This window comes from Lampris incognitus, chromosome 13, assembly GCF_029633865.1.
Source record: "Lampris incognitus isolate fLamInc1 chromosome 13, fLamInc1.hap2, whole genome shotgun sequence".
NCBI classification, from domain to species: domain Eukaryota; kingdom Metazoa; phylum Chordata; class Actinopteri; order Lampriformes; family Lampridae; genus Lampris; species Lampris incognitus.
Genome location: NC_079223.1, coordinates 54,385,267 through 54,400,266, shown reverse-complemented (window position 1 = coordinate 54,400,266; position 15,000 = coordinate 54,385,267). Strand labels below are relative to the sequence as shown.

General features: G+C 46.2%; 1 protein-coding gene and 1 long non-coding RNA gene across 2 annotated transcripts in view; both read left to right on the top strand.

The window, feature by feature from the left end:
• Nucleotides 1-7,230: 7,230 nt before the first annotated feature.
• Nucleotides 7,231-11,124, top strand: LOC130123054 (uncharacterized). Its single transcript, XR_008811281.1, has 4 exons — nucleotides 7,231-7,350; nucleotides 9,167-9,634; nucleotides 10,120-10,372; nucleotides 11,012-11,124. It is a non-coding gene; the product is annotated as an uncharacterized LOC130123054 (long non-coding RNA).
• A 24-nt stretch (nucleotides 11,125-11,148) lies between these two features.
• LOC130123053 (uncharacterized) overlaps nucleotides 11,149-15,000 on the top strand; it is a 4,120-nt gene continuing 268 nt past the window's right edge. Inside the window, exons 1-8 of the mRNA XM_056292176.1 lie at nucleotides 11,149-11,194; nucleotides 11,523-11,667; nucleotides 12,026-12,327; nucleotides 12,978-13,197; nucleotides 13,307-13,635; nucleotides 13,773-13,976; nucleotides 14,075-14,376; nucleotides 14,493-15,000. The exon at nucleotides 14,493-15,000 is cut by the window's right edge and continues 268 nt beyond it. Of these exons, the coding sequence (XP_056148151.1) occupies nucleotides 11,560-11,667; nucleotides 12,026-12,327; nucleotides 12,978-13,197; nucleotides 13,307-13,635; nucleotides 13,773-13,976; nucleotides 14,075-14,376; nucleotides 14,493-15,000 (1,973 nt within the window). The 5' untranslated portion in view covers nucleotides 11,149-11,194; nucleotides 11,523-11,559. The remainder of the gene's footprint in view (nucleotides 11,195-11,522; nucleotides 11,668-12,025; nucleotides 12,328-12,977; nucleotides 13,198-13,306; nucleotides 13,636-13,772; nucleotides 13,977-14,074; nucleotides 14,377-14,492) is intronic.

The following is a 15,000-nucleotide window of genomic DNA, read 5'->3' as shown; positions in this document are numbered from 1 at the left end:
GAATGGAGGGGGGATGGAGGGAGGAATGGGGGGGGGATGGAGGGGGGAATGGAGGGGGGGATGGAGTGGGAGGGAATGGAGGGGGGAGGGAATGGAGGGGGGATGGAGGGAGGGAATGGAGGGGGGGTGGAGGGGGGAGGGAATGGAGGGGGGAATGGAGGGGGGAGGGAATGGAGGGAGGAATGGAGGGAGGGAATGGAGGGAGGAATGGAGGGGGGAGGGAATGGAGGGGGGGATGGAGGGAGGGAATGGAGGGAATGTGGGGTGAGGGAGAAAGATGGGCAGTAAACTTAATTCAGAAATATCACCTAATAAGATGCATTAGCCTTTCGCCCCTATACCCAGGTCGGACGACCGATTTGCTCGTCAGGACCGCTACGGACCTCCACCAGAGTTTCCTCTGGCTTCGCCCTGCCCAGGCATAGTTCACCATCTTTCAGGTCCTATCGCACGCGCTCACGCTCCACCTCCCCGACAGAGCAATCCTCTCTGGAACTCCTGGTCCTGAAGGTAGTAGTATTATTATTAGTAGTAGTAGTAGACGATCTGGTGTCTTGTAGGGTCCTGGTCCTGAAGAGTCCTGCTCCTGTCCTCTTATAGAGCCAAAGCTAAAGGCCACACACCCCCATTTGAATGATTGACAAGACATACTCTGAGCTGATGTACTGTTGAGATTTATTCAACTGTGAATTGGTCTTCGACAGAGATTAGGTGTACTTAGAAACAATTAGAGATGAATTGGCCTGTTGACCTTTGGTGACCTTTGGGCTGGTGTGAGTGGCTGAGGGAGGGAGGGAGGGAGACACACAGACACAGGGCAGGCAGACAGACAGAGAGAGAGAGATATATTTCTCCTTAATTTAGAAATATCACCAAATAAGTTGCATTTTCTAAATTAATGTGTACCCTTAGGGAGGAGATGGAGAGAGGGAGGGAGGGAGGGAGCGAGGGAGGGAGCAGAGGGAGGGAGAGAGGGAGGGAGGGGGGAAGGAGGGAAGGAGGGAAGGAGGGAGAAAGGGAGGGAGGGAAGGAGAGAGGGAAGGAGGGAGGGAGGGAGGGAGGGGATGGAGGGGGGGGGAATGGAGGGGGGGATGGAGGGGGGAGGGAATGGAGGGGGGAATGGGGGGGGAGGGGATGCAGGGGGGAGGGAATGGAGGGGGGGATGGAGGAGGGAATGGAGGGGGGAATGGAGGGGGTGATGGAGGGGGGAGGGAATGGAGGGGGGAATGGAGGGAGGAATGGAGGGAGGGAATGGAGGGAAGGTGGGAAGGAGAGAGGGAAGGAGGGAAGGAGAGAGGGAGGGAGGGAGGGAGGAGGGAGGAAGGGAGGGAATAAGGGAGGGAGAGAGGGAGGGAGGAAGAGAGGGAGATATTTCTCCTTAATTTAGAAATATCACCAAATAAGTTGCATGTTCTAAATTAATGTGAACCCTTAAACCCTTTGACCTAGAGAGAGGGAGGGAGGGAAGGAGAGAGGGAGGGAGGGAGGGAGGGAGAGAGAGGAGGGGGGGAGCGAGGGAGAGAGGGAGGGAGGGAAAGAGGGAAGGAAGGAGGGAAGGAGAGAGGGAGGGAGGGAAGGAGGGAGGGAGGAAGGGAGGGAGAGAGGGGAGGGGGGGAGGGAAGGAGGGGAGGGGGGAGGGAATGGAGGGGGGGATGGAGGAGGGAATGGAGGGGGGAATGGAGGGGGTGATGGAGGGGGGAGGGAATGGAGGGGGGAATGGAGGGAGGAATGGAGGGAGGGAATGGAGGGAAGGTGGGAAGGAGAGAGGGAAGGAGGGAAGGAGAGAGGAAGGGAGGGAGGGAGGGAGGAAGAGAGGGAGATATTTCTCCTTAATTTAGAGATATCACCAAATAAGTTGCATGTTCTAAATTAATGTGAACCCTTAAACCCTTTGACCTAGAGAGAGGGAGGGAGGGAAGGAGAGAGGGAGGGAGGGAGAGAGAGGAGGGGGGGAGCGAGGGAGCAGGGAGGAAAGGGAGGGGGGAGGGAGGAGGGAGGGAGAGGGAGGGAGGGAAAGAGGGAAGGAAGGAGGGAAGGAGAGAGGGAGGGAGGGAAGGAGGGAGGGAGGAAGGGAGGGAGAGAGGGGAGGGGGGAGGGAAGGAGGGAAGGAGGGAGGGAGGGAGGGAGGGGAGGGGGGAGGGAATGGAGGGGGGAATGGAGGGGGGGATGGAGGGGGGAATGGAGGGGGGAATGGAGGGAGGAATGAGGGGGGGATGGAGGGGGGGAATGGAGGGGGGAGGGAATGGAGGGGGGAATGGAGGGGGGAGGGAATGGAGGGAGGAATGGAGGGAGGGAATGGAGGGAGGAATGGAGGGGGGAGGGAATGGAGGGGAGGATGGAGGGAGGGAATGGAGGGAATGTGGGGTGAGGGAGAAAGATGGGCAGTAAACTTAATTCAGAAATATCACCAAATAAGATGCATTAGCCTTTCGCCCCTATACCCAGGTCGGACGACCGATTTGCTCGTCAGGACCGCTACGGACCTCCACCAGAGTTTCCTCTGGCTTCGCCCTGCCCAGGCATAGTTCACCATCTTTCAGGTCCTATCGCACGCGCTCACGCTCCACCTCCCCGACAGAGCAATCCTCTCTGGAACTCCTGGTCCTGAAGGTAGTAGTATTAGTAGTAGTAGTAGCAGTAGACGATCTGGTGTCTTGTAGGGTCCTGGTCCTGAAGAGTCCTGCTCCTGTCCTCTTATAGAGCCAAAGCTAAAGGCCACACCCCCCCCATTTGAATGATTGACAAGACATACTCTGAGCTGATGTACTGTTGAGATTTATTCAACTGTGAATTGGTCTTCGACAGAGATTAGGTGTACTTAGAAACAATTAGAGATGAATTGGCCTGTTGACCTTTGGTGACCTTTGGGCTGGTGTGAATGGCTGAGGGAGGGAGGGAGGGAGGGAGGGAGACACACAGACACAGGGCAGGCAGACAGACAGAGAGAGAGATATATTTCTCCTTAATTTAGAAATATCACCAAATAAGTTGCATTTTCTAAATTAATGTGTACCCTTAGGGAGGGAGGGAGGGAAGGAGGGAGGGAGCAGAGGGAGAGAGGGAGGGAGGGAGGAGAGGGAGAGAGGGAGGGAGGGATGGAGGGAGGGAGCAGAGGGAGAGAGGGAGGGAGGGAGGAGAGGGAGGGAGGGAGGGAGAGAGGGACGGAGGGTGGGGAGGGAGGGGGGAGGGAGGGAGGTAGGGAAGGAGAGAGGGAGGGAGGGAAGGAGGGAGGGAGGAAGGGAGAGAGGGGAGGGGGGGGAGGGAGGGAGGGACGGAGGGAGGGAAGGAAGGAGGGAAGGAGAGAGGGAGGGAGGGAGGGAGGAAGAGAGGGAGGGAGGGAGGGGGGGGGAGGAGGGAGGGAGCCCAACCACACAGCACACAAACACAGGGCAGGCAGACAGACAGAGAGAGAAAGAGATATTTCTCCTTAATTTAGAGATATCACCAAATAAGCTGCATTTTCTAAATAAATGTGAACCCTTGAAACCTCTGACCTAGGCCTGTCGAGGTCAGAGCAGGTCAAGCCCAACCACACAGCACACAGACACAGGGCAGGCAGGCAGGCAGACAGACAGGAACAGAGCCAGCCTGTAGGTGTTAGGAGGGTGGGGGAGAGGGGTAGGTACTTACAAAGGACTAGCGATGAATGGGTCTTCCACAGACAATAGGTGTACTTGGAAAGATTAGAACATGAACTGGCCTGTTGACCGTTGGTGACCTTTGGGCTAGTTTGAATGGCTGAGGGAGTGGATGAATTGACCTATCAGCTCAGAAGCCTCTGAGGGGTTGGGTGGGGCTTTTCTCTCTGTAAAAGTTGAATTCACCACACCTTCCACATTCAGTCTTCATTAGGAGAGGAGAGAGAGGAGTTTGGCTAGAGGAACTACCAGGATTTCGTCCAGAGGAGACACAGAGCACATGAGAAGCTGAAAAGAGCCATTTTTCAATGCGACCAGTTTGATGGGAAAAGATGGCTTCTAAAACGTAAGTCATATCCTTCCCCCTCCCTCCCTCCTTTTCCCCCTGGTATTTCAAAATACGAAGTCAGACAGTGTTAATTCACTCATTTTAACCTTATTGAAAATTGAAAATAACATTAAGGCCTGAGCCTGACTTCATATTTTGGTTTTTTAAAATTTTCCCATTGACACTGCATTGAAATAAGCTTAGTGTGGGAAGATTTTTGTCATTTTGGCTGGTTCACACAGGAAATATCCTTTAAACTTCAAAGGGGAATTTCAGTTTTTAAAGGGCCAGCCCACCCGTGATAAAATCTGATTATCTAAATAGGTTTTATGATAGATATCCCTATAGCCAGGTTTTAAAATAAAGGAAATATCTTTTAATCCCTCTTCAAACCTATTTTAACCGGTATCAATTTTCTTTTTTTCCAATTAGTAATGAGAATCGTCACTACCTCCTGTGTCCTGTGTGTAAGAAAACACAGCACACAGACACAGGGCAGGCAGGCAGGCAGACAGACAGGAACAGAGCTAGCCTGTAGGTGTTAGGAGGGTGGGGGAGAGGGGTAGGTACTTACAAAGGACTAGCGATGAATGGGTCTTCCACAGACAATAGGTGTACTTGGAAAGATGAGAACATGAATTGGCCTGTTGACCGTTGGTGACCTTTGGGCTAGTTTGAATGGCTGAGGGAGTGGATGAATTGACCTATCAGCTCAGAAGCCTCTGAGGGGTTGGGTGGGGCTTTTCTCTCTGTAAAAGTTGAATTCACCACACCTTCCACATTCAGTCTTCATTAGGAGAGGAGAGAGAGGAGTTTGGCTAGAGGAACTATCAGGATTTCGTCCAGAGGAGACACAGAGCACATGAGAAGCTGAAAAGAGCCATTTTTCAATGCGACCAGTTTGATGGGAAAAGATGGCTTCTAAAACGTAAGTCATATCCTTCCCCCTCCCTCCCTCCTTTTCCCCCTGGTATTTCAAAATACGAAGTCAGACAGTGTTAATTCACTCATTTTAACCTTATTGAAAATTGAAAATAACATTAAGGCCTGAGCCTGACTTCATATTTTGGTTTTTTAAAATTTTCCCATTGACACTGCATTGAAATAAGCTTAGTGTGGGAAGATTTTTGTCATTTTGGCTGGTTCACACAGGAAATATCCTTTAAACTTCAAAGGGGAATTTCAGTTTTTAAAGGGCCAGCCCACCCGTGATAAAATCTGATTATCTAAATAGGTTTTATGATAGATATCCCTATAGCCAGGTTTTAAAATAAAGGAAATATCTTTTAATCCCTCTTCAAACCTATTTTAACCGGTATCAATTTTCTTTTTTTCCAATTAGTAATGAGAATCGTCACTACCTCCTGTGTCCTGTGTGTAAGAAAACACAGCACACAGACACAGGGCAGGCAGGCAGGCAGACAGACAGGAACAGAGCCAGCCTGTAGGTGTTAGGAGGGTGGGGGAGAGGGGTAGGTACTTACAAAGGACTAGCGATGAATGGGTCTTCCACAGACAATAGGTGTACTTGGAAAGATTAGAACATGAACTGGCCTGTTGACCGTTGGTGACCTTTGGGCTAGTTTGAATGGCTGAGGGAGTGGATGAATTGACCTATCAGCTCAGAAGCCTCTGAGGGGTTGGGTGGGGCTTTTCTCTCTGTAAAAGTTGAATTCACCACACCTTCCACATTCAGTCTTCATTAGGAGAGGAGAGAGAGGAGTTTGGCTAGAGGAACTACCAGGATTTCGTCCAGAGGAGACACAGAGCACATGAGAAGCTGAAAAGAGCCATTTTTCAATGCGACCAGTTTGATGGGAAAAGATGGCTTCTAAAACGTAAGTCATATCCTTCCCCCTCCCTCCCTCCTTTTCCCCCTGGTATTTCAAAATACGAAGTCAGACAGTGTTAATTCACTCATTTTAACCTTATTGAAAATTGAAAATAACATTAAGGCCTGAGCCTGACTTCATATTTTGGTTTTTTAAAATTTTCCCATTGACACTGCATTGAAATAAGCTTAGTGTGGGAAGATTTTTGTCATTTTGGCTGGTTCACACAGGAAATATCCTTTAAACTTCAAAGGGGAATTTCAGTTTTTAAAGGGCCAGCCCACCCGTGATAAAATCTGATTATCTAAATAGGTTTTATGATAGATATCCCTATAGCCAGGTTTTAAAATAAAGGAAATATCTTTTAATCCCTCTTCAAACCTATTTTAACCGGTATCAATTTTCTTTTTTTCCAATTAGTAATGAGAATCGTCACTACCTCCTGTGTCCTGTGTGTAAGAAAACACAGCACACAGACACAGGGCAGGCAGGCAGGCAGACAGACAGGAACAGAGCCAGCCTGTAGGTGTTAGGAGGGTGGGGGAGAGGGGTAGGTACTTACAAAGGACTAGCGATGAATGGGTCTTCCACAGACAATAGGTGTACTTGGAAAGATTAGAACATGAATTGGCCTGTTGACCGTTGGTGACCTTTGGGCTAGTTTGAATGGCTGAGGGAGTGGATGAATTGACCTATCAGCTCAGAAGCCTCTGAGGGGTTGGGTGGGGCTTTTCTCTCTGTAAAAGTTGAATTCACCACACCTTCCACATTCAGTCTTCATTAGGAGAGGAGAGAGAGGAGTTTGGCTAGAGGAACTATCAGGATTTCGTCCAGAGGAGACACAGAGCACATGAGAAGCTGAAAAGAGCCATTTTTCAATGCGACCAGTTTGATGGGAAAAGATGGCTTCTAAAACGTAAGTCATATCCTTCCCCCTCCCTCCCTCCTTTTCCCCCTGGTATTTCAAAATACGAAGTCAGACAGTGTTAATTCACTCAATTTAACCTTATTGAAAATTGAAAATAACATTAAGGCCTGAGCCTGACTTCATATTTTGGTTTTTTAAAATTTTCCCATTGACACTGCATTGAAATAAGCTTAGTGTGGGAAGATTTTTGTCATTTTGGCTGGTTCACACAGGAAATATCCTTTAAACTTCAAAGGGGAATTTCAGTTTTTAAAGGGCCAGCCCACCCGTGATAAAATCTGATTATCTAAATAGGTTTTATGATAGATATCCCTATAGCCAGGTTTTAAAATAAAGGAAATATCTTTTAATCCCTCTTCAAACCTATTTTAACCGGTATCAATTTTCTTTTTTTCCAATTAGTAATGAGAATCGTCACTACCTCCTGTGTCCTGTGTGTAAGAAAACACAGCCAACCCTCATCACACATTTAAAGCGTGTTTGTATGAAGAATGCGACGGCAGAGGAGATTTCTACAGCTGTTGACAACGAGAAGAAAAATACCCATTCCCTCCTTAAAGATGGCAGAACCTTTGCGTACGACCTCTTAAAGGGTATCATCGATTCAACACAGCCATTACAAAGGTCAGTCAATCCATTTCTTTTTCTTTGTGTGTATTTTTGTGTTTGTGTGTGCGTGTGTGTGTGTCCCCTGTGTGTGTGTCTATGGATGCGCGTTTGTGTGTAACGGTGACGTAAATAGGACCATAAATTACAACCCCATTTCCGAAATAGTTGGGACGCTGTGTAAAACTTGAATAAAACAGAATGTGATCATTTGCAAAATCCTTTTTGACCTATATTCAACTGAATACAGTTCAGAGACAGTTCTGTGCGTCTTCTAGATATGCAAACTCTGGAGAATTTAATTGGATTTGTCTTTTTGACTCACATTGATGTGGTTGAGGCTGCTCCTTGTATCCAGTCTGTACTGCAGTAGCCTCTCCAAGGTGCTGATGTCCAGGAAGGCGCTGACCTCCAGGTGCTGCAGACACACACAGACCTTAACCAGGTCCAGCAGCTCCTCACCCACCATCTCATAGTGGTGGATCAGGTCCAGGCTTAGACGCTGCACACAGCCAGCACATAGGATCATTGTACAGAAAGTGTACATGTGGCCTAACATGCAAAGTAGCTGCACACTCAAACACAAGTTTGAGTCATCAGGTGTTCAGGAGGGCTTAGTAGCACTTGTTTCATGACTTGTCTCAAGACATCTACTCTTATCTCAAGTCAAGTTTCTCGTTTTGATATTTACTTTCCCATTTAGTGAAAATTCCTGATGACACGTCTTATAATCATGAAACAAGTACACTTCCTTGAAAACTAATATTGTCTGCCAGTGTGGTGAGAAAATTTTACCAGCAATATCTTGAAATAACCGTTACGAGAATTAAAATGAAGTACATTTATAAGCTCTTTATCATAAAACAATAACAAATATCAAAATATTCTTGTCTTACTATATAAATACTAAATACCATAGTGTGTTTTAGTGTAGAAAGTGTTACTAAAGTGTTCCTCTGACATTACTATAGAAATGCTGTACTACATGGCTATAGTGTTCACATATTATCGAGAAAACACTATAGCACTTTCTAGTTTCTATGGTTTTTCTATAGTCCATTTTAATATGTAGTACAGGCAAGACAGTTAAGTTTTTTCTTTTTCTGTCCCCCCCCCTTTTTCTCCCCAATTGTACCCGTCCAATTACCCCACTCTTCCAAGCCATCCTGGTCGCTGCTCCACCCCCTCTGCCAATCCGAGGAGGGCTGCAGACTACCACATATCTCCTCCCATACATGTCGAGTCGCCAGCCACTTTTCACCTGACAGTGACGAGTTTCCCCAGGGGGACGTAGCGCGTGGGAGGATCATGCTATTCCCCCCAGTTCCCCCTCCCCCCTGAACAGGTGCTCCTGAACAGGCGCTAATGCAGCGACCAGGACACATACCCACACCCAGCTTCCCACCCGCAGACACTGCAATTGTGACTGTAGGGATACCCGACCAAGCCGGAGGTAAAACGAGGATTCGAACTGGCAAGCCCCATGTTGGTAGGCAACATAACAGACCCACTACCCAGACGCCCCCACAGTTAAGTTTTAAAAATATTGCCACTAAATAACCCGCTCACATCAGTAATAACTGATGCCCCCTGCGTGGACTCAGGTCGGCCTACTGACCCGCAGGCTGTGTCTGTACCGAGGCAGCATATCAGACAAAACAGGCTTGGTGCTCTGGGTGCTGTAAAGGGGGTAGTGGGCTGTCATGCAGTACTCTGTGAGGGGTATCTGGCAGTAGTATCCTTGCCAGTTGGCTTGTGTTGAACACTTGCAGAACACTGATTTTTTTTTTTTATAAATTTATTTCTGATTTTTCCCTTTTTTCTCCCAATTTAGTGGCCAATCGATCCCTATTTTAATTCAAACACCCACCCTCGTACTGCATGCGTTCGCCAACTGCATCTCTCCGAGGGCCGGCAGTCTGGAAGGAGAGCGCCTCCCCACTTTGGTGACAAGGCGACTCCAGGCCGAAGCACTGTTTTTTCCGACACACACAGAGACGCATTGACGTGACGAACACAAGCCGACTCCGCCCCCCTCCTCCCGAAGACAGCGTTGCCAATGATCGCTGCTTCGTCAAATCCGGCCATAGTCGGATCTGACGAGACCGGGGCGCGAACCCCAGTCCCCAGTGGGCAACTGCATCGACACAGAGCCGATGCTTAGACCGCTACACCACCACGGACCGACAGAACACTGATTTTGACGTGCAGATCTGGGCAGCTTGATGCAAAACCTGACAATGAACAACCACTCACCACCTCAACAAGACAGAAGATGGACACAGAGGGTAAACATCAGAAGGTATGGAAAGTGCATTTGTCAAAACAGCAGCACTTCACAGATTTTTCTCAACGAATAATTAGCTTATACATCTGGACCATGCAGTCAGATTACATAATACTAACTAGTCTCTTTACCACGACTAGAGACACTCTCCATAATACGCTGTTCACAGACACATTTCTATTTAACAGGAAACAGGACTGAAATGTGATGATGATGATGTGGTGATGCTTGTCTTGGACAGCTATTCTACCGATTCCACAATCAATACGACCGCACACGTGTTCCCATATAGTGTGATGTAGTTAGTAATACATCAGACTGTCTGTGTTAGCTTTGGTCCCCAGGATCCATTTCTACAAGGGTGGGAACTTCACTGCTGAGCTGACGGCACACCAGCAACAATGGCTGCTACACCTGGTTTGTAGTTCATCTCAAAGGACAGATCAGAAAAAAAAATCACAAATCTCACCTTTAAAATGTATTCTGTTATTGTCATACAGGACCTTTGTGACCCCATAACCACCGGCACTATCACCATGCTAACAAAGACATTTATACCCGGTGGAGTACACCCAGGCAGTGGTTAGCGCGGTTGCCTTACAGCAAGAAGGTGCTGGGCTTGAGCCCAGGGGTAGTGGAGTTTGCATGTTCTCCCTGTGTCTGCGTGGGTTTCCTCTGATTGCTCTGGTTTCCTCCCACAGTCCAAAGACATGTGCTAGCTCTGGTGAATCGGCCATACTACATTGCCCCTAGGTATGAATGTGTGTGTGTGTATCAGCCCCATGTGGTGGCCTGCTGCCCAATGACTGCCCAATGACCCTGAGAGCAGGATAAGCGGTCCAGATAATGGATGGATGGATGGATGGATGGAACTACACCCAGTACCACTGTACTTCAACAAACAGTGCTGTGCGACTGACTATACATGCAACTTGCCATGGCCAACATATATCACCACAGAAAGGAACATGAATATTAATATTGGTCAGACCTGAACAAGCAGTATGGTATTTATACAGGTTATTTTGTTGAATATCAACTCATAACGAACTCAACGAACTTATAAGCTACAGAAAAAAACTAATAATGTAACTAATACATTACAGGTAGCCCACAACAATTTCATAAACTTTTGAACCCATGCATCAGTAATGTAGAATCGATGATAGCTGCTTTTGTGGGTTATGATTACATTGGCAGTCTTAACAGTGAACAAAAAACCCTAAAGAAACTGATCATGTTGTCCCTGTTTCAGGCTGTTTTTTAGCAATTTAGCTCACCAGATTAATCCGAGCTAATTATTTTTTAACGCACTCATTTTATCAGATTAATCACATGAGTTAATGCATTAACTTTTACAGCCCTAATACTAACTGTAACTTATTTTTTCAGGCTTATCGAGGAGCTTCAGAAACGTCAAATGAATGTTGTGAACATTCCAGAAGAGGATTCTCCTATACTTCCTTGTGCAAGCCAAACCGTGGTGGATGCTGCGATCAGCCAAGAACAGACAGACAGTGATCAGACAAGCGATCAAGACCAGAGTTCAGACTCTAGCACCAAAGCAAATCCAAAGTAAGAACCTATTCATCTCTCTCTCTCTCTCTCTCTCTCTCTCTCTCTCTCTCTCTCTCTCTCTCTCTCAAGCCCACCCACCCACCCACACACACACAGAGACACCCACCTACCCACACCCACCCCCCACACACAAACAGACACACACCTATTGCTGCCATACCTTGCATATATCTGCCCATTGAATGTATATTCATGCCGCTTGTTCTCTTTCCTTGCATATTCTACAAATCTGTATATTTACTACAAAGGTTATTTGTATATCTATGGTCGAATAAGTGATGGAATGATAATGATTCTAACTGGTTGATTTTTTTCTGTCTTTTAGAGAAGCGACAGGCTGGAAAAACCCGACACGTGCTAACATGGCAAAGATGGGGTTGTACCAAAAGCATGATCTGGACCATCCCTTGCTGAAAGAATTCATGGACTACCTGAAAACTGAGCTCTCCTTTGAAAACTGCAAACAAGAGGTAATGTCATAATGTCATAACGTCCAGTAGTTTTTTGTCAGCCTGCTCACAAACCAAGCAACTTACACACAGCATTGATTTGTATGCAACTGAAAGAAGTTATATTGGGAAAGAGTGTTATGGAAAGACTACTGGACATATATAGACAAAAACTGAAAACTGAGTTTAATTAATGAAATAAATGAACTTTTAAACCATATTCTAAATGTTGTGGAATGGGTCTGTATATACTGTACATGTTGTTACAGAGATCCTTTTGGGGTAAGAATTCATTTGAAATTAACTTGTACCAAGGCTGGAGTGGGCCTTTAGTTTGACAGCACTTTTAATCCTGTTAATGTTCCTCTTTTATCTTCAGGTTGAAAACGTGGCAAGGATGCTCTACTTTTTTGATGCGAGCCAACCATCGTTGGAATTTGTTCGAGATAGGCTGAAGACGAACAACTATTTCCGCCTGCTAAAAGAAGCCGGACAGACACACCAAACAAGAAATAACTACGTCAAGGCTATGAAAAGATTTATTGATTATCACACAGTCAATACAAATCTTTATAAAACCGACCCAGAACTCCATCAACAAGCTAAGCTGTATGTGGAGTTTCTACAGAAAAAAATGAAAGAACTCGCCAAAGGAATTGGCATTGAAAGGGTTTCCATCAGGTGAGATTAATAGCTTCATTCTTATATCTTCATATAAATATCTTCCTCTTCATTTTTTTCTCTAAAGGTATTGGTAGTAAACGGGTTGCAATAAGGTGAGATAACATATGCTTAAAGGATATTTGCTGTACTTTACAACCTGGGCCCTGTTCTCATCTCCTGACATCTAAATGAGTGGTGACATTTTAAGTTTTTAAAATTGCTCCTGTCGGGAGTTATGGACCAGCCAAAATGACGTTCTTCCCAAACTAAGCTTATTTCAATGCAATGTCAATGGGAACACTTTGAAATTTCAAAATACAAAGTCAGACGGTGTTGCGTCACTCATTTTAACCCCATTAAAATGTGAAAAAAAAAACATTTAGCCCTGCACCTGACTTCATATTTTGACATTTCAAAGTGTTCCCATTGACATTGCATTGAAACAAGCTTTTTGTGGAAAAAAACTTTGCAATATTGGCTGGTCCATAACTCCCGACTGGAGCAATTTTAAAAATTAAAATGGTCACCATTTATTTAGATGTCAGGAGATGAGAACACAGGGCCCAGGTTGTAAAATACAGGAAATATCCTTTAAAAACAAAAATGAACAAAAAATGTATGTATGCAAACAATTTCAATAATATCTTTTGTGTTTTGTTTTTTGTTAGGTCCGGATATATACGTGATGGGTTAAGAACACCGGAGGACTGCTGGCGTGTCTTAGAGGTCGCTAAACCCGACTTCCTCGTGACAATTGGGAAAGTGATTGCTGCAAAAGGGTATACAGACGATCTCTCGCAGAGTGAATGCACAACTGTGCAAAGGTACCTAATCGCCCTGATCATACTGAAGCATCTGCAAAGGCCTGGGGTGGTTACAGGAATGACGGTGAGATGATTAATGATTATTAATGTAAAATAAACAAGAAATGTAATATTGTAAAATAAACTATATTTTCAGACACAACTCATGCAATCTCTCCTGGATCCATCCACAGGTCGGCGAATGGCATAAGCGGGTTAAGAAAGGCTCCGGTGGTACCGTGGTTCTCGTCAAGAAGCACAAGACGGCAGCCCAACAGCCAGCAGCCTTCGTCTTGGATCAAGAGCAAGAAGCCTGGTTTGAAGCCTACTACGAGTGTGTCAGAGAACACATGAAGCAAGGTTGCAGAGGAGATGGCCAGAAGGCACCTAAACGGCGAAAGATGGAACAGAGGGCAACTGATGGTGAGAAAGTGGTCGAAAATGCTGAGGAACCGTTCTTCCTGAATCTGGCTGGCTCGCGAATCGAGAATCCCTCCCTGCATCTCAGTCGGCTGCATACCAAGTAAGTCCTGTGTTAACTATTAAAAGCTAGATTCAAACAGACTTGGTTTTTTAAAAACATTTCTGAGGTGAGCCTTTTCCTCCCTTAATGTTTATAAAATGATCATAACATTGTTCCTTTTTTCTTGTCATTATTAGATACAAACTCCCAGATGTGAACAGCGATGAGGTTCGGAAAGTCTTCAAGACAGCAACAGTCTCTGAGTGTTTTGAAGCAGGGGACAAAAAACTCTCCAGCAACTACCTGAGTCATACTGTGGCAACTGCAGAGGGTCATTATCAGATTAAACAGATATCTGATTTGATCAAGGCCACAGAACTCATCAAGCGTCTTGGATCAAGGTAAGCACATCAGCATTGAATGACAACATGTTTCTTAGACAATGGACCCTGTCTGCATATCCGTATTGAAAATTGATGTAATATTCTCTTTTTTTCAGTGAAAGACCTTCTGACAGACCCTCCACGTCCAGCGAGGTACCCTCACCCTCTGAGGAACAGAGTGAAGACAGCAGTGGCTCAACAGCGACACTCAAACCATCGGCAAATAAAAAGATGACAGACCAGATTCTGTTTGATCGTTTCCAGACAGAATTCCCCGTGACAGTCGATGATCTTGCACCAACTCGAGAGAAACGCCTCAACTTCCTTTCTACTCTGAGTGTTGAAGAAGACAGAGAGAGCATGCTCTACAACCGTTGGGTGAAAAAGCAACGGAAACTCCGCCAAGACTACACCTTGGGTAAGGATATTATAAATTATCATAACCACATCATGATTACCAGACAATCTTTGACTGCATGTGATTGGGATGTAGGTATTAACTTGTGAACTTATTTTGTTATTTTTCATTTACAGAACACATGAGCCAACGCCATTGCCCCTCCAAGAAACGGATTGAGAGGTTTTTCCTGCAGCAGGGTTGGAAACATGCGCTGCCAAACATCGACCAGATCACCCAGTCGTGGAAACCAGCCGAAGATCCGCTGTCTTCTCCCAGAATCAGGCGTCTTGTCAGTAGCCAACGATGGAAGGGTTTGGAGATCAAGAGCATTCCTGATAAGGGAAGAGGGGTATTCACAAGGCGTGCATTCAAGATGGGCGAGGTAGTGTGCGACTACCATGGTGACCTTCTCACCGCAGCTCAAGGTCAGGCTGTTCATGAGAGCACCATTGGAGAGGAGACGGGCTACATGTACTTTTTTCTAAACGAAGACGGAGAGAAAATGTGCATTGATGCACATCAGAAGTGTCAATGTCACCCAGATATAGACGTAAAAGGCAGGCTCATTAACCACTCAAGAAAGCCAAACCTCAAGCCTCTTTCTAAGAGGCTTGACTTGGATGGGGATAAGAGAGATTATAT